The sequence below is a fragment of the Natator depressus genome, chromosome 3 (assembly GCF_965152275.1).
Source record: "Natator depressus isolate rNatDep1 chromosome 3, rNatDep2.hap1, whole genome shotgun sequence".
NCBI classification, from domain to species: domain Eukaryota; kingdom Metazoa; phylum Chordata; order Testudines; family Cheloniidae; genus Natator; species Natator depressus.
In genome coordinates, this window is record NC_134236.1 from 100,959,673 (window position 1) to 100,979,191 (window position 19,519).

General features: G+C 42.3%; 1 protein-coding gene across 1 annotated transcript in view; it reads left to right on the top strand.

Moving 5' to 3' along the window:
* The first annotated feature begins 9,506 nt into the window (after positions 1–9,506).
* ENPP3 (ectonucleotide pyrophosphatase/phosphodiesterase 3) overlaps positions 9,507–19,519 on the top strand; it is an 80,316-nt gene continuing 70,303 nt past the window's right edge. Inside the window, exon 1 of the mRNA XM_074948443.1 lies at positions 9,507–9,724. Coding sequence (XP_074804544.1) covers positions 9,608–9,724 — 117 coding nt within the window. The 5' untranslated portion in view covers positions 9,507–9,607. The remainder of the gene's footprint in view (positions 9,725–19,519) is intronic.

A 19,519-nucleotide genomic window follows, 5' to 3' on the forward strand; every position in this document is an offset into this window, starting at 1 on the left:
AACTAAAGCAGACTGCCTGATTGGCCATGCCATCCGATTGGCTGCAGGGGCCAACAGGCCAAGTCTTAAACCCTCAGCAGCTTGCTGGAGGGATAAATGCTTACATCCACCACTGTGATTGCTCCTGTGTTACCTTGTTCATACTGCTCCTGCCTTGGACCTTCCCCTGCCATGAACCACTCCTGGCTCTCTCCCCTGCTCATTCCAGTTCCTGACACCTGGCTTGACCTGTGGCTCTGGCTTCTCATTCTGAGGCTTGGTTCCAGACGCCTGCTCTGAACCCTAGGCATGACACCTGCTCTGACCATTAGGCTAGACTACTTTCATCCTGGTCACTTGACAGAAAATTAATGCAAATAAAACATAACTAAAAGCAACAACCACAAAATAATATAGCCAGTTAATAAAATACATAAATGGAGATGCCTAGGCTGGAGGACAGAGGAGACAACCTGAATCCCCGAACAGAGGAGAGGATTATTGTGCCTCTTAGAGTCCCACCTGTGAGAAGGTTGGTCCAATGATTAGAGTGATAGCCTGGGATGGGCCCATTGTAGCTGGAGGCAAACTAAGCTGCCTAGGGCAGCAGATTTCTGGGAGAAGCTCTTTGTCATCATGGAACCACAGACCTATTTATGGGGATGTGAATTGCAGAGTGCTCTAATGTGTAGTGCTCTCACTGCCCGTGTAGACCCTGCTGGTGCAAACTAAGGGTTTGGGTTGGTGTAATCTGGACTACATTAACACACACTAGGCACCTTTTAGTTCACACCACCAGGGTTTACACAGGGCAATGAGAACACTACACATTAGAATGCTCTGCAGTTCGTACCCCTCTAGGCTAGTCTGTAGTGCCATGAGAACAAGCCTTATGTCTGATAACACAGAGGTTCCCAGCTGTGGCGAGGGAGAGGGGCTTCTGATTGTTATGGAATAACTGGGGAGACAAAGCACCAGCTTATAGATTTGATCTGGGTGCCCCTCCATCATGACGGGGACAGCAGGGCCAAATTTGAGTGGGTGGCATTGTGACCTGGAATGCTCAAGAGTGGGGTGTGTCTTTGTAGTGGAGGCTCCCAGTGCAAAAGGGGTGTATGACATTTCCTGGGGGTACCCAGCATTATGAAGCACGTCACTACCACCTGCCCTTAGCATGAGGAAGCTTTAGGTCATCTTCCTGACTCCACCAGCCCTGGACAACACAAGTAATCTTCACTCAGCATATACAGTCTCCACTGTCCCTCTGCAGGTTAGCAATAGGCATGCTCCAACCCCCAAGTCCTCCGAGCATCCCCTTGGAGCGTTCAGCCCCTGTTCCACTGGACATTCATAGAATTTCTGGAGCCGCTGTTCCCAAAGGAACAGTACCCCTTGTTTACCAGCTTCATCTCAGACCACTGTCTCTGCTTAATTCGTATGTGTTTATTTAACAAAGAATCAAGATTCAGGTAATAGGAAGTAGGTAGAAGTATTGGAAACAATTGGTCACATATAAAAGAAAACCATAGCATGCATTCTAAGTCCTAGACTTGATTAACAAGGTACTTTCCTGTTTAATAAAGTTTAGCTCACCCCCAAGTGTTTGTCACAGTGCTTACCAGCCCTGGTTGGCTGTGATTCTCTGTTCATAAGACATGCACACTGGCAGCTTCTCCTCTAAGGGAAGGAGAGTATTCCCTGTTACACACCTAAAATCTATTGTCTTCACTGGTAAACATGATACACACTGCTGTTTTGTTTTTTTCCTTGCAACTTTCCCTCTCTTGGGATTTTGTAAACTTGATTAGCTTGGAGGCTCAATACACAAATTGACTTACACTGGGAGACATACAATACACACAGGACCAGACAGAGATAAGCGTTCTTACCTCCTGCTTGAAAGGAACCTGTTTATCACCTTCTGGTGACCAGCCCTGACTCACAGATGTTAAGAACATGATTTTCAGGATATATACGTAACTCCTTAAAAAGTATCCATCCATACATTTCATAATAAATATGATGACCAGTGAGCTATTGGCTTTTTGTGGAGACCTCACACACCACGCGTTGGTGGATTATGATGCATGTACCTGACTCAGACGATCCCTATAGTGCCCATGCACCCCTTCTGTGTCTTCAGCCACTTGGTACCCAGAGGTGCCTGGGTCACAGGGTGCTAAGGTGAGGCATGGTTCAAAGGGGGTTGAGAACCCCTGTGATAACAGAAAGCATTTGGGGCAGAACAGAAAAAATACAAAGTGTATGTGTGTATGGGGGTCAAGGAACAGGGGAGCACAACAGATTGTCTTGAGCAGCCTCTGAGCCTGGGGCTCAGGAGACCTATATTCAAATTCCTGCTTTGCCACAGACTTCCTTTCTGACCTTTGGCCAATCACTTTACCTTAGTTCCCCATAAATAAAAATTGAGATAATAGGACCTTCCTACCTCACAGGAGTATTGTGAGGATAAATACATTAAAATATTGTAAGATGCCCGAACACTATAGCAATGGGTGCCAAATAACCATCTAAATATATAGATATACAGGTATCAATAACTACCTTGGAACCTCAAGTGCTTTCTGATCACATGGCCACTTTTGTGCCCCTAATCATTGCTTCTGCAAATGTGTGATCATCTGCTGAGGTAGAACCACCATCTGATGCCTTTATTTATTGTTATGATGGTACATCTGCACCTCAAACTGGGGGTGTAATTCCCAGCTTGAAGAGGCATACCTCACCCCCAGCTCTGCTCGAGCTAGTGCCTAAAAATAGCAGTGTGTCTGTGGTGGTGTGGGTAACCACTTGGGCTGGTCACTTCAAGTGCATTCCTGCCTGATCCTCTGGGTATGTACTTGGGTGGCTAGCCCAAGCTGCTATATTTAGGCTCTAGCTTGAGCTGAGGTAGCATGGGTACATCTATTTAAGATATGAATCACACCTTCAAGTTCAAATTTAGATGTACTCTATGTGTTTCGCATTGACAGTGGCTAGATGTGTTACTTCTGTCAGCAGAGGAGCATTGTCAGTAGCACTTGGATGTTCTCAAGGAACAGGAAGCCAGTGTCTTCTTGGGTTTTGTTTAGTAGTCTGCTATTCCTTCTGTAGGACTGACTCCCGGGGGATCAGGTGAGGTTATTACCTTGTTACCTTGCCACTTTCTATATGGAATTATGGTCCACCCTTTCTCTTAATATAAGTACAAGGGGATGGTCAATAAAACTGAAAGGTGGCAAATTGAAAACCAATAAAAGGAAATACATTTTCTACTCAGTGAGTATTTAGACTATGGAATGTATTGCCATAGTATGACATTGAGGCCTAGAACTTAGCAGGATTCAAAGAGGGATTGAACATTATGTAGATTATGTGGCCATCCAGTTATAATTGTAAACACACACACAAAAAAAGTTTGGAAGGAATATAAAGCCTGATGCTTCAGGGCGGAGGTTAACTCGGTTTATTTTTAAACACCTTGTTGGCCATAAGCACCTACTTGGCATCAGGTTAAAGAATTAATGTTTGTTTTGTGGGCAGTGTTAGCTTTATGATTTCTTTGCCTAGTAATTCCATATTTTAAGTGCTTAAGTTTTATAAATTAAGGCTTGTCTACAGGACAATTTACTTAACAGAAAGCTGGGGTGTGAATCTACCCAACACTAGCCTGCAGCGCATTTACTGCTTGTGCAGACCCTGCTGATGTGCATTAACAGTAAGTGCGCTTTGATCTAGTTCAGTTTCAATACGGACTAGACCAAAGTGCATTCATGATATTGCCACCCTGACTTCTATGCTACTGCTGGCAGTGGCGCTGCCTTCGGAGCTGGGCGCCCAGCCAGTAGCCACTGCTTTCCACTCTGCCTTCAGAGCTGGGTAGTCAGAGACCAGATCTCATGGAAGAGACCAGATTTCACGGTCCATGATGTGATTTTCACAGCCACTAATTTGGTAGACCCCTAGTAATAGCCAATATGGATTTGTCAAGAACAAATCATGCCAAACCAACCTAATTTCATTCTTTGACAAGTTGACTTGCCTAATCAGTGGGGGGGGGGAGGAAGCAGTTGTGAAATATTTTGATTTTAGTAAGGCTTTTGATACAATCTCACATGACATTCTCATAAGCAAACTAGGGAAATGTGGTCTAGATTAAATTACTTATAAGGTGGCTGGATAACCGGTTGAAAGACTATACTTAAAAAGTAGTTCTATTAGTGGTTCACTGTCAAATGAGGAGGATATATCTAGTGGAGTCCCACAGGGATCTGTCCTGTCCTGGTACTTATTTATCATTTTCGTTAATGACATGGATAATAGAGTGGAGGGTATGCTTATAAAATTTTTGGCTGACACCTAGCTGGGAGAGATTGCAGGCATTTTGGAGGAGAGGAATAGAATTCCAAATGGCCTTGAGAAATTGAAGAATTGGTCAGGAATCAACAAGATCAAATTCAGTTATGACAAGTGTAATCCTTCTGCCAGGTAGAACCAGCAGAAACAAGGGCCGGGTTCAGTATCTAGGGGTTTCTTTTCAACAATACAACCAAAACTGGCTCGAGCCCCTACCCAGTGACCTGGGACAATTACACACAACCCCCTGAGTGCCTCTAAGAGGCAATACTTCCCCTCTCGTAAGCACGGAGTCTGAGTGTAGCAAAGACTTTTAATAAAAGGAGGGAGTTAACTCAGCATTAATTTGGGAAAACACCGCAACTAGGGTTCATAAACACAAACCAAGAGCAAAAGATCCACCCCCAAGTAAGTTGGGCAATGTCCTTTTCCCCTCAGGGTCTTAAGTCCAGCGACACAAAAGTCCCTTTAACATGCCCGTCCCTTCTCTGTACCCCACTCACAGTTGCTGTCCTTGGCCAGTGCAAACCCAGAGTTCAGAGGTTAATCTGCAGAGTTCACCTTCCACCCTGTGTGGAAGGCACGGGGGGTAAGGAGGCACCTTACATGCTGCACTGCTCGGGCATTCACTCATCACTCCAACGGCTGATTGCCACACTTCTGCATGGCTCTGCTCTGGCCATTTGCTGCGCCTCTCTACCAGCCTCCCTGCTGGCCGTGTCTCTCCGCCAGCTGCACCTCTCTGCCAGCTGCCCACTCACCAAGATGTCTTCAGTCCCCCCCCCCACACGCACGCACATGCACACTTAACACAGATCTCAGTGATTTCAGCTGTTGGGGGGGAGCCTCACTGCTGGTGCACACTGGGTAGTCTCTTGCAATAGAGACACTGTCCCAAAGTAGGTCTAATACTTAGCCATAGGTATCAGTGATTTCAGTTCTGCAGCATGTAACAAGACTCTCAGTTCAGTCTAAATTAGCTCTTTTATTATATCACGGAGAGAAGGGTCAAATGGTATCTAAGACTTTTAAACATGGCCTTCACCACCAGGTATAAGTACCTGTCCCCCACACTCTCTCAGCTCATCATGCTTGAGAACCCATGTGCCCTGCCTCACAGGTGCCGTTCAGTTGAGGGTGAGTCCCTCCATGGGGGCATGCCAGGTACAGTTCTGCTGCCCTTGGTTCACACAACAAGGATAAGAACGCTTTATTACTTCTGCCCCAATAACAAGGAGACTGGGGATCCAACACCAGCCACAAGTGATCATATGGGCAAGCAATCCCATCATGCTGAGCACCTAGGCAGGGTGGGTGTGTCCATGCAAACGAGATCAGCTTCTGAAGTCTTTTTCCACAGCTCACCACAAGATGTCAGGGGAGAGCTCATTCAGACTCTGCTTACACAAGTGCAAAGGACTCCACTACTACACTTACTAAGGACAAATCAAATGCACTAATAAATATGGGTTTTAACTTCCTATAGAGTAGTATTGCTCAAAAGGATCTGCGGGTTATAGTGGATCACAAATTGAATATGAGCCAACAATGTGGTGCAAATGTGAAAAAGGCTAATATCATTCTGGGATGTAAAGGGACGTTGTACCTAAGACAGGGGAGGTAATTGTCCCATTCTACTTAGCATTGGAGAGGTCTCAGCTGGAGTATTGTTTGCTGTTTTGGGTGCCACCCATTAAGGAAAATCTGGACAAATTGGAGAGAGTCCCAAGGAACGTTACAAAAATGATAAAAGATCTGAGGAAAAGTTAAAAAAAGGGGTACGCTTATTCTCGAGAAAAGAAAACTGAGGGGTGGTCCTGATGAGTGACTTCAAATTTGTCAAGCGTTGTTCTAAAGACGATGGTGAGCAATTGTTCTCCCTATATACTGAAAGTAGGACAAGAAGTAATGAGCTTATTCCATATAACTCCATGGAGTTATAGGTTAGATATTAGGAAAAACTTTCTAACTATATAAAGATAGCTAAGTATTGGAACAAGCTTCTAAGGGAGGATGTGGAATCCCCATCACTGGAGGTTTTTAAGAACAATTTAGAGAAACTTCTGTCAGAGATGGTCTAGATTTACTTGATTCTGCCTTAGCCTAGGGGTTTGGACTAGATGGCCTCTCAAGGTCCCTTCCAGCCTTACATTTCTGTGATTCTGTTATTTCTATAGCATTGCTGCTGAAGATGATGCAGAAGCATGTGAAGGCTTTTGCCAAGTCTGAGTCTTGTGAGACTCTCCTGCTGCAGGTATCCTCAAGTAAGTTCATGAGGCAAGGAGCAAACATATTTGATTTTCAGTATGTATAGTGGGCTCAGTCTTTCAGTCCTTTCTCAGGCCATCTCCCATAGCAGCTAATGGAAATTTTCCCCTAACATTATTTCTCATACTGCAACATCCTTTGTATGCATACATATATGCATATTTTCCTGTTATGGTGGGTTAAAATAAATGCGAACAAATATTTTTATTTGTTGAAAAGTGTGTGACTTTGGACTCCATAATGTTTTATGGAAATATGCTTATGAATGTGAATATAAGGTAACTAGAACATGCTTTATGCAAAAGGTCTCTTGTAAGGTATCATTACAAGGCTTATAATCTTCTCAGTGTGTTCATCCTATTTGTATGTATGTATCATTCTTGTATCTAAAACTAGAAATATGAAATATAACTCTGAGGTCCTATTGTAATTATGCAAAGTGTGGGCCATTAATGGTGGCTTAAAATCTTAATGGCTCCCATTGGCTAGAACAATTGGTTGTGAATGGGGTTATTTACCTGCAAGCCTTCCCGTGTATGTGACCTGGGGAATGAAGAATGAGGTGTCACAGGACATGTGACCAGGTCACATGATACTGGAATCCATCTTAAATCTGGTACTTTTCCATTTAGAAGGAGGGGTGGGGACCCAGAGAGACAAAAGATTCCCACCTTGTGCTAAAGCTATAAGAGGGGGTGGAACAGAACGGGGGGGGGGGGCGCAGTCATGAGAACACCTCTGCTTTCCACCTAAGATGTCTGCTGGAACTAACAAGGATTGTACCAGGGAAAGGATTGAGCCCAGACTAGGAAGAAGTCTAGTCTGTGAAAGAAGCTTATTGAAACATCTCTGAGGGTGAGATTTACCTGTAAACAGTTTCTTAATGTATTAGGCTTAGACTTGCGTGGTTTGTTTTATTTTGCTTGGTAACTTTCTTTGTTCTGTTTGTTATTACTTGAAACCACTTAAATCCTACATTTTATACCTAATAAAATCACTTTTGTTTATTAGTAAACCCAGAGTAAGTGATTAATACCTGGGGGAGCAAAGAGCTGTGCATATCTCTCGATCAGTGTTATAGAGGGCGGACAATTTATGAGTTTGCCCTGTATAAGCTTTATACAGAGTAAAATGGATTTATTTGGAGTTTGGATTCCATTGGGAGCTGGGTGTCTGGGGGCTGGAGATAGGTGACCTGCTGAGCAGTTTTTGGTTAAAGTCTGGGTCTGTGTTGCAGCAGGCAAGTGTGTCTGGCTCAACAAGGCAGGGTTCTGGAGTCCCAAGCTGGCAGGGAAAAAGGGCTCAGAGGTAATTCCAGCATGTCAGGTGACGGTCCCAAGGGGGTCTCTGTGACCGAACCCATCACAAAGTGAACATGTATTTTATAAAGAAAAATATTCTAATAGCTGTTAGGTGCTTCATACTCTGCTCTGACAAATGTGAGCACCACAGACTCAGATGCTGCTATGGCGCATGCCTTACTATGCACCAGCATCATTCTGTATCCATCATAATAGACCATCTCTTGAGCTTTACAGTTTTGTGTTGCTCCTAAAATGCTTGCAAGTAGTCCAATAAGATGACTTCTGCACCATGAGAACTACAATACATTCCTCTTTGTACAAATGGCCAGGGGGATATCTGAAATTTTCGGCTAACTGGACGTAGGGATTAACAGAAGTGCTATGGAACTTAGTGCTAGAAGCCAGAAGCAGAAGAAGTAGTAGGAGGAGGCGTCCGGGCCAAACTGTACTTTGCCCCTGCATGCTGAAGTGATACCAGGTTCTTGAGGAGCTGCGTGACAGGGCCCAGAGGGGAGCTCAGAGGAAGGTTAGGAGAGAAAAGGGGAAGGAAAGAGGGAGCAGAGAGCAGTGTTTGAATTACAGGGGACTTGCGGGGGGTGGTAGGTCACCATGCTACGTTTAGGGGCTACCTGCTCTCTTTTTCAAATGCACCGGTGGGTTCTCCCTGAAAGATTACACCATGCTGTTCTTGGCCCCCTTAGGGCTGGATGCCCCAGCACTGAATCGGCGGAGCTGGGGCCAAAGGGCATGGAAAGGGTACTGTAGTTGAAAGTGAGGAGCTATCTCACTGCAGCCCTGCAGAGCCCCTAGCACCAGGGCTCGGCCTCATGATTTTTAAGTCAATGTAATTATTTTTGTTGTCTTGCTCATCACTTGGGAATGGTTAGAGTTGGCAATACTGGTTTTTTTTTTTTAAACAATCAATTCTATTACTGATAAATTTTAACTGGAAGTCTTCATGGAAAAATTGAATTTTAGGGCAGGATTGATACAGAAGAAAGAGAAAGGACTTCAAAACACAAGGACTAGCATGAAAAAAGACACAAAGATATGGTATAGAATCCAAGCCAAAAATCCACTTATATGATAATGGATTTGGCTTAATACTTGTTATGTAACTTTGAGGATAATGAATGGCATGCTGAACTGAGGAGAGGCTTTTAATCAAGTATTTGAATTTCATTTGTATTATTTTTTATTTGATTGCTTTACTGTTGGCTCACAAATTAATTCTAAACTATGATTTTCAAGTACTCTCCTTATTTTAAAACACAAAAAACCCTACATGTACTGACCACAACCAAAACTGTTTTGGAGTAGCAGCTGTGTTAGTCTGTATCCGCAAAAAGAAAAGGAGGACTTGTGGCACCTTAGAGACTAACAAATTTATTAGAGCGTAAGCTTTTGTGAGCTACAGCTCACTTCATTGGATGCATCAAATAAATTTGTTAGTCTCTAAGGTGCCACAAAACCAAAACTGTGACCTTGATTATGCTTCTCACACTTTGATCCTGCTGAATGTGTTTCCCTGTTATTGTGACTTGCTGCAGCCCTATGACTCAGGGACTCTGATCTCATTAAAATCCTGAAACCACAGTGCCAGGTGTTCAGTTCATGCCAAGATGAAATGTTCGCTGTAGCTGAACTGAAAAAGGAGATAAAGGACTATAGCAATATTAGAAGATACGACTCACAGCAAAATGCTATCTGACAAAGAAACAAATGCACATCAAAGCAGCCAGATGGAGTTAATGGGTTTACAGACAGAGGAAATTGTTAAGAAAAAAACACTTCTGAAATATAAGATACTCTGTGGCGTAAGTAGTGACTGTTCTGTTTCTTTCAGACTTTCAGAATTCTGAATGTTGTTCTTATTGCATTATAAACTTGATATTTGTTAGAGAGACGTTTCACCATGTTTAATTTAACTATATAAACTTGTCCAGTCTATACTTAAGGGGATTGGAATTTTACAGGACGGATGCATGAACTTCTCTGGCAGGACTCTATGAATTTTATAGTATTGGTCAGGCAGCCTCAACAATATTAGAGCTATTTTGTTATCAGTATACATCTGTACTTTATGCTTTACTGAAATACACGAACAGTTCTTTTTATGTATGGCAAAAACAAAACCTTCAGGCTTCAATGAACTGCAACACAGAACAAATAAGCTTGTGCATTCACCACCTCACTTTTATTGTAACATTATTATGTTTGTTGTATTATCCTAAGAGCCTAAAATGTATTTAGCGCTTTATATGTTACGTATTTGTTTAAAATGAGAAACGTTAGCTTCTTGCATTAGTGGCTAATGGAGCTGTGGTTTTTATTTTAGTTTATTTTTGGTCTCTGTGTGTTCAGATATTTCATTAGCAAATCAGAAAACACAGACAAGTAACTGGTGAATAATGCCCTTGTACCAAGATACAGGAAAAAGTACAAAGAGTAGAGATGCAGATAATATCGGCATGCCCAAATATTAAGGTATTAGGGGTTCAATTCCCCCTTCTCCCTAATGAGATTGGCTTGTAAATATAAATTTGGGGCTCTTATTTGTTTTCTCCTTTTTTTTTGAGCCTTGTGGTATGCTCAGTGCACTTTTTCAAGCTTTTCTCTGTAACCAAAAAAGTCAAAATAACAAGGAGTCCTTGTGCGTAAGAATGAAGTGGGTTCTAACCCACGAAAGCTTATGCCCAAATACATTTGTTAGTCTCTAAAGTGCCACAAGGACTCCTCGTTATTTTTGCTGATACAGACTAAAATGGCTACCACAAAAAAGTCAAGAAACTCACTTCTAAAAGCAGGCTGGAAGGAATCTATAACACTGGAAACTTCAGTAATAATTAAAACATAGCCATGCAGAACATTCTGAATGCTGCCTTGTTACCAGGTAGTCGCCACCTATTAGGAATGTATCTAAAAATAAAGTTTAAGGAGTAGAGCTGTAATTTAGCATCCAATATCAGATTGGCCCTTTGACCCACTTCATACCAGATATTCTTGATACAAGGGTACTCCCACAACATATGAACTCATGTAGTACCAAGGAGCTACATTTCCAACAACGGTCAGCATTTATGAGGCCCATTACCATTAGTCTATGTGGGGATCAGCATATTCGAAAAAGTGTCTTTTTGTGAATAAGCCATAGTCTCAGGGCCAGGGCCGGCCCACAACATTTTGGCACCTGAGGCGGGGAGCTCAAATGACGCCCCCATGCCCCCTCACTTGGGCCAAAACTTTGAAAGGTCTCAATTCTGCCTTCTTCCTGTTCTACTCCTCTCATGGTACAGCTCTGCTACTTACCCCGATAAAGGAGAACTAACAACTTAAAATGCCTTGTTCAAAAATTTTAAGTAACACTCAACTTTCAAATGCCTGAACAGCAAATGTAACTTTTCTTGTCTGCATAGTAAACACTGGCATTTTTATCTGTATGAATAATCAATGTGGTGCTTTCCATGCCTTCTTGGCTGCAAAGATTTGAACTGCTTCCTGCAAGGTCCACAGTCTGGGCCAGCTCATGCTCTGTTGAGATGGTTGCAAGGCCGACCCGCCTCTCCTGTGTCATTGTGGAGAATAGATGTGTTTTTATTAACTTCAGCTTGGAGAAGCTGCGTTCCCCACTGGCAACTGTTACAGGAAGTGTTCAAAGTATGCACAGAGCAACAAAAGCATTTAGAAAGAGGGTGATCAACTTATTTGTGCACATATATTCCAGCCTTTGGAGTTGATCCTGCTGAAATGTATCCTGAAAGGGCTTTCAGTTCATCATCTAAATCACTCGCATTAATATTGCGCATGTCATCATGTGTCAACACTGTCTCTAGTGCCCTGCATTGCTGGTGTAGGTCTTCTTCAGGTATAGTGAGGTGTTTTGGAATATCATACAACATCCCAAATATACTGGTGTGTTCCTTGAGCTGCATGAAACGTTCTTCAACTGACTGTATTGCACAATCTAGCACCTGGTTAAAGAATTCAGCTTTAATTGTTGTTTTGAGTCTCTTATGCGATTATCCCGTGCCTCGTAATCAAAATGTCTTCTTCTTCAGTGACTCTTGTATTCTTGAATGGGTGGGAAAATAGCTTCAGTGTGAAATTCCTCTACATCTTCTGTGCACGCTTCAGAACATTTTGAAATCCCTCATCTGACTGGTAAAACTGTAGGTATGACTTTGCTTTGTCCAGTTGTTCCATTGCTCCAGATATATCAAGGTGAACATCTTGGAGTCTCTTGCTCACAACATTTATTTCAAACAGTATGTCATGCTACAACACTAAACCACACAGAAATGTGAAGTTATGTATGTTTCTGGTGATTCCATTTCCCTCTGCCACTGTTCTCCCACGAACAGTTCCTGACATAGCATTATCCTCCATAATGGCAACTATGGCATCATCTGTCTTCCCAATTTGGTGTTTGATAGGCTTTATCACCTCCACTTGACTTTCCCATTGTGTGGCACTCAGTGGTTTCAGTGTCAGAGAGGATGTTCCCAGATGTTGCTTCAAAATTTGCCATCGATGAGTTGATTCAGAGAAAAATACATAGATGCTTTGAATTACATTAAAAAAATTCAGCAGCTTCACTGACCATCAAGTTCAATGAATGAGAACTGCATGGGACAAAAAAACCTCGAGGGTTTAACTCTCGGATCCATGTCTGCACTCCTCTGTTTTTTCCTCTCATGTTGGCACCATTATCGTAGCCCTGACCTCTCATGTCAGCTATTGCAATTCCCATATCTTCCAGCTTTTTAAGAAGCACATTTGTCAGACCAGCTCCTGTAGTATCATCGATGTCAATAAATTCTAGAAAATGCTCTCTGACAGTCACCATTGCAGGGACATTTTCACTAGGTTCTGTTGTTGTTACAAAAAGCATCATTAAAGTCATTTGTTCCGTATGGCTGATGTCAGGTGTGCAGTCCAGAATAACAGAGTAATATCTTGCTGACTTCAGATCTGCCACAATCTTCTGTTTGACTTTTGTTGCCAGTAACTGTATGATCTCATTTTGAATTCTTTTTCCAAGGTAGTGGTGTGTGTACATTTCTTGGGTTGTGACTCTTCTTAGATGCTCCTGGAGTACAGCATCAAACTCAGCCATTAGCTCCACAATTTTATTGTATATTGTATATTGTTTGGCACATACAGCTGATCTGAAGTGCCACGCAGTGCTAGGTTTGGGGTAGCAAGCATTCTCACAATGGCAATGAGCCTTTTCAGAACATTTTGCCAGTAAAGAGACTCTGATGCAGTCTTCTCTTGATGCTGATCATCTATGGTGGCCTTTAACCTTAGTCTCATCTCAAGCTCTTTCCACCTATGGAATGCTCTCCAGTGATTTGCTGCCTTCTGATGGCATACCAGATTTCTAGCCAGATTTGTCCAGTCCTTTGTTCCTGTAGAACCCAATGTGGCTGGAACATTAGACTGGAAGAGTTTGCAACAAAAACAGTATCCAGCATTCTGGGTTTTTGAGTACATAAGCCATGGCTTCTCCACTTTGTCACTATTGGGGATTTCATGCCAGTAATGTGTTGGATGGAAGCTTCTATTTTCATTGTCTTTGGGGAACATGAAGTTTTTCACTTGCTGTGGCCCATGCAGCACAAGGAAGTCCCTCAGGCTACTGCTCAAGTGGGTCCACAGTCCTGGATCATCTAGACTTAAGGAACTAAACTCAGCAGCTGCTGTTTCTTGCGCCTCCACCACACTCTTCTCTGATCTACATTTTTCTTCAGGAATGGGCCTGGTTACATCCATTTGAGATGGAGATATGGATGCTGCAGGTCAGCTGCCAGGTCACCTGCATTCTGACTAACTGGAAGATCAGGCATCCTCTCACCACTCACATCCTCACTGGGGCCGGAAGGCTCACCGTGATCATTTGTGTCTATGTATCTCAGGAGAGCTCCTTCCTGCTTACATGGAAAAGCTTCCTTTGCTTTCTTTTTTTTCTGAATGCTGTTCCAGAGGGGCGTTTTCTTCTTTCATTCATGACTGCTGTTCTGTGCCAGCTATAGTGGCTCTCAACACTCAATTGAAGGGGACAAATAAGCAGACTGGTAGCAGGGCCTGAGTGAGGGAAGATATCAGCTCCTCTCACCTTTTCTCCTGCCTGCCTGTTATGTCTCTTGTGCCCTCCTTCCTCTAGCACAGCACTCCACTATCTCTGTGCATCTAGGGCAGAGAGAATACATATGCACTAGCAGCAGACACAATTTTCTACACTCTGGTTTCTAGTGGTGGCCCTCCCCCACACAGTCTGGCACCTGAGGTGGCCACCTCAGTTCGCCCATGGTAAGGCCAGCCCTGCTCAGGGCTATAGTTGCTTTCTAACATTAGGAATAATTGTATTTCACTAGGTTAGAGGTAGTTGTGTATTCAAATCTCTATTCCAAGCAACTCTCAAGTTATCAATCTTTGGCAGAGGTTTTGGGGCCAGAAAATCATCAAAGTATCCCACTGGCCAAGTGACTCCAGGAAGTTTCCTCCAAAATAATAAAAGTTCTGGAGGATATGGAGCTCCCAATGCATCCAGTTCAAATACATTTGTGAGTAAATGCTTTAACTGGAGATATTTCCATGCTCCAGAGCAGGGCAAGCCAAATTGTTGCTGAAGATCTATAAATGGTTTAATTTATCATCGTCAATTAGCTGTGACAATCATAAATTCCTCTGTCCATCCAGTCCCTCCACATCAAGGTTTTGCCTTACAGCCATTATTGTGGGAGCTCTGGAGCCATCAAATCTATAATAATTTAACCCTACCATGCCTAAAAGGGAGAGAAGATATACCAGTTCTCATTCAATCTGAACCCAAAGTGGGTCTGTGTGGTCATATTTAATAGCCACAAAGATGACTGGCTCAATATAGAGGAGATAAGATAATTTTCCAAGTTGGGAAGACAAAATCCTCACAGAGAAAGGGGAAGCTGTAATTTGTTCAGAGCCAGTCTAGGTTTCATACCTGCGCCCCAAAGGAACATTCTGAAAATATTGTTGAATTTCTTAAAGTAAGCTTGAGGAATAGAAATAGGGAGACCTCTCAGGACATACAAAATTCTAGGAAGGACATTGATTTTCAGTATATTAATTTTACCCCACAAACTGAGGGTTAATGAACTCCATCTCCCCAAATTGTTAGCCACTTGTGCAATAATTGGTTCTATATTTATGTTAGGGATGTCTTGAATATTACTGGGAATCAGTATTCCTAAATATTTCATATAAGAGGACTGCTATTGGAAATCCCAATTCGAGAAAAGGCCTTTATGGGCATATTTGTTAATGACTAAGATTTCTGATTTACCTCAAGTAATTTTCTATCCTGAGAGGAGTCCAAACATATTAATAGTGGTTCAAAGGTTAGGAACGGTAACCTTGGGCTTAGATACATCTAGAAGAGCATCATCTGCATCTGTTTGACCACCTAGATGCCATGATTTGCTTGGGTGGCAATGTCTATGGGTTCTAAAGTGAAAACATTTACCTCTCTGTCATGGAAATGGGGTAGAAATAATACTATTGGCAACTACCCTGAAAGCTGTGATAGAGCATAAAAGCTGAATCCAAGCTATAGATTGTTTACCAAAACCAAATTTTGCTAACACATGAAAAAGATAGTCCCAGCCTATGTGGTCAAAGGCCTTTTTGGCAGCTAAGGAAATGACAGCTAAGGGTTCTTTGGAATCTCTCAGAGCACTGATAATGTCAATTAGTTGATGCAAATTATCTAAGCTATGTCTATCACGAAGGAAGCCTACCTGATTTATCTGTATGATGTGTTAGAGGACTTTGTCCAGCTGCATATCAAGAGCTTTAATGAAAATCTTAGTGCCACAATTGATTAAAGAAATTGGCCTGTAATTACTGCTTAGTCCAAGGTCTTTCCCAGGTTCAGGAATAACTGAAATTACAGCTTCTCTTAGAGTAGGTGGGAGAGTTTGCTCATTCTTGGCCTCACTGAACATATTCAATAATCTAGGTATTAAAGTTTCACAGAACTTTTTGTAAAATTCAGTTGGGAACCCGTCAGGAGTCTTTACGACCTTCATTTCTTTTATAGCCTATCAGTTTCATGATTTCTAGAGGGGCATCTAAAAGTTTCTTCTGAGAGTCAGAGATCATTGACATTGTTTATTAATATCTAACTGTGTTGTAGATAATTTATTGCTGCTATTCATGATAGTAGCAATCTTATTTCTGTTAGCCTTTTGCTTAAGTCTGTATGCAAACAGCTTGCCCGCTCTCTTGCCAGATTTCCAGTAGTTTTGCTTCAAACAGAATAAAGGAAATTCAACCTTTTGGGACAGTTTGTTGCTTAGATTGATGAGGATTCTGAGCTTCTCTGGGGAGGGGGCAGAAGCATAATCTACATCCAAGGTCTTAATTTTCTTCAAATGGGTATCAATTCTATGTTCTCTCCATTTCTTTTTAAAGATGGCAGCTTTTGTTTCTCGTGTCCTTGTCAAAAATTAGATAATTTTTCAGAACTGTGCACAAGTAATGGTCCTATCCATTGCTGCAGCAAGGTCCTCCTTCATATAGGTCTCCCCAAAGAGTCAGCAAACGAGCAGGTGCTCCATGGTCTGCACCTCACCGCACTGGCATATATTCGTGTCATTAGAGTCTCCTCATTTGATCATATTAGTTTTTGATCTACCAGTTTGCTTGCATGGGTGGTTCAGGCATCACCACATTGACCAGCCTGTGTCGGCCCTTCCGGGAAGGTCCTCCTGGGGTTCCAGATCTATTTCAGTGCATCTGACTGCGCCTAGTCTTTCATTCCATAACCTCAGTCATGCCTTGCTAGCTGTTGTATCCATAGGCACAACTCTTTCGCAATTTAAGGCGTTTGATTACTCCTGTGTGGCATAAGAGATGACACTGCCTCTGATGAAGGCTTTAAATTCCCCTTTGGGAAATTATTTTCCACGCACTTCTCTCTTTCCACCCTTCTTTCTTCAATCCCTCCTTTGGGCATTTTTCCTCTGGGGGCACTAGAGAAGCATCTACTTCCCTTAACCCAGCAGTGGTCCCCAGCATCTTGAAACAAGGAAAGGGATAGAAAGAAGAACTGCTACCATTAGCTTGCAGCTTGTGAGCTTGCAAAGGCAGGAGCACGGAGCTGGAGAGTAGAAGGAGAGACACAGCAGCTACCCCTCTGAACCTGATTACATGGAGCTTGGCAGCAGTTGAGGCTGGAAAGGAGCCTCCGAGATGAACCCTGTTGTGGGGTGTTAGGGCAGATGCAGGTGAGGAAAGGGCCACAGCTGGGAGGGGGAGGAACAGAAGCCAGAGAGGGCTCATTTGTTTGTGTCATATCAGATATGAGCATTCTCCTTAGTTTCTTCTTCTGGCTCCTAGTTTCTATGGCCATTCTCAGCTAAGTTGCTGCAGTCTATTACTGGGGGAAGGGTGTAAAGTGAGATGCTCCAACTGCTATTTCCTATTGAGTCTCCTTGTTACCCTGAGAGATGAAGCTTCCAGCTCAGGAGCCTGGGAAGGGGACCTGAAATAGTCTCGTGGAGAAAATGGGAGACTTAACAGGTCTGCATTATGGCTCTACTTCGGGTAGGTAAGGAGACTGTGTGTCCTGATTGCAGATTAGGCTGAGGGAAAGGAACTGTAGCTTCTCACTTGTGGCTGTCAACCAGCATGTATCTTTAGCTGCACCGAGTCTTCTCTTTTTGCCTACCAAACACCCACAAGCCTCTCTAGCTTTCTCCCTAACCCCTAAATCACATGCTGATATGGTTGCAGAGCAGACCTCACCAGGGTTATCCCTGTATTTTATCATCTGGGGAATGGATTACCACAATATTCTCTGTGTTGGGCTACACCAGGAAATTGCTTCTGGCAGAGAAAGTAGTTGCCTGTTTATTAATTGAGATTTCCCATATGAGGCATGTAAAGAACATCTGTATTTCATTATAAGTACTCATTATCAAATATTGGTCAGTTGAAACGTACATGTTTGTACAGCGCTTAGCACAATGGGGTCTTGGTTTCTGACTGGCTCTTAGGCACAATGATAATACAAATAATAATAATTAATAATCATCTAGAAATCTTTAAGAGGTTTTGTGCCTACTCCTGTCTACTTTTCAGACTGCATCTTAATTTTTTTTCTATAGTTGCAATTAATTTGAGCCATTAGTCCTCTTGGTTATATTAGGGGATTGATGGCAGGGCATTCTAAGTGAGGTCTCCCAGACTCTGGAATTTATTTTCATCCTTTGTTTCCCTGAGCCTTGTGTTGATGACCCACTGGGAAAGCTCTCAGATGTATCTTCCCCCGCCCCAGCTATTTCAAGGAAGGGAGGGGGGAACTTGGGTTCTAGAGATTATGGCTGAGAGAATATAATTTTGGTATTGAGGAAAATAGTGATTTTTTTTTATTTGATCATGGTTTAAAATCTTTTACCTATGCTAAGAGACGTGATTAAAATATAACTTTTTCAAATTATGCAAGGTGAACTGCATGCTACATTATCAATATATGCTGTACTTCTTAAGATCAAAGTGTAATCACTTCAAGGAAAATATGCTTAACATAAGTATTTTATCAAGTGCTGCCTCCCTCCTTGGTTATGAGGAAACTTTTTTGTTTTAAGTGGAAAGCAAATTAATAGATTCACTGGTCCCTCCCCCCTCTGCAAGCAAATACATCCCTGCTTACCACATGGGATTACTCACAGATTAAAGGGGACAAAATTTTGTGGTAGCTTCTTGCTAAAATATAAGCAGCACATCACAAATTTTACTTTTATGCTTATAACTACAGACACTCTCACACCTCTCAACTCAGGATCTCCCCAATTTTTTCATTTGTTAGCATTCATAGATACTACTGGTGTACAGCATATGTGATAAAGTTCAAAGATTCCAAGGCCAGAAGGGACCATTGTGATCATCTAGTCTGTATAACCCAGGCCATAGAACTTCCCCAAAATAATTCCTAGAGCATATCTTTGAGAACATCGAGTCTTGTTTTAAAAAGTGTCAGTGATGGAGAATCCACCATCACCCTTGATAATTTGTTTCAATGGTTAATTGCTGTCACTGTTAAAAACGTACTCTTAATTTCCTGTATGAATTTCTCTAGTTTTAACTTCCAGCCACTGGATCCTGTTATACCTTTCTCTACTAGATTGAAGCCCATTATTAAATATTTGTTTCCTATGTAGGTATTTATAGACTGTAATCAAATCACCCTTTAACCTTCTCTTTGTTAAGCTGAATCATAGGACTTGAAGGGACCTCGAGAGGTCATCTAGTATGGTCCCTTGCATTCATGGCAGGACCAAATATTATCTAAACCATTCCTGACAGATGTTTGTTTAACCTGCTCTTAAAAATCTCGAATGATGGAGATTCCACAACCTCCTTAGGCAATTTATTACAGTGCTTAACCATCCTGACAGTTAGGAAGTTTTTCCTAATGTCCAACATAAACCTCCTTTGCTTCAATTTAAGCCCATTGCTTCTTGTCCTATCCTCAGAGGCTAAGAAGAACAATTCTTCTCCCTCCTTCTAGTAACAATCTTTTACATACTTGAAAACTGTTATCATGTCCCCTCTCAGTCTCTCTCTTA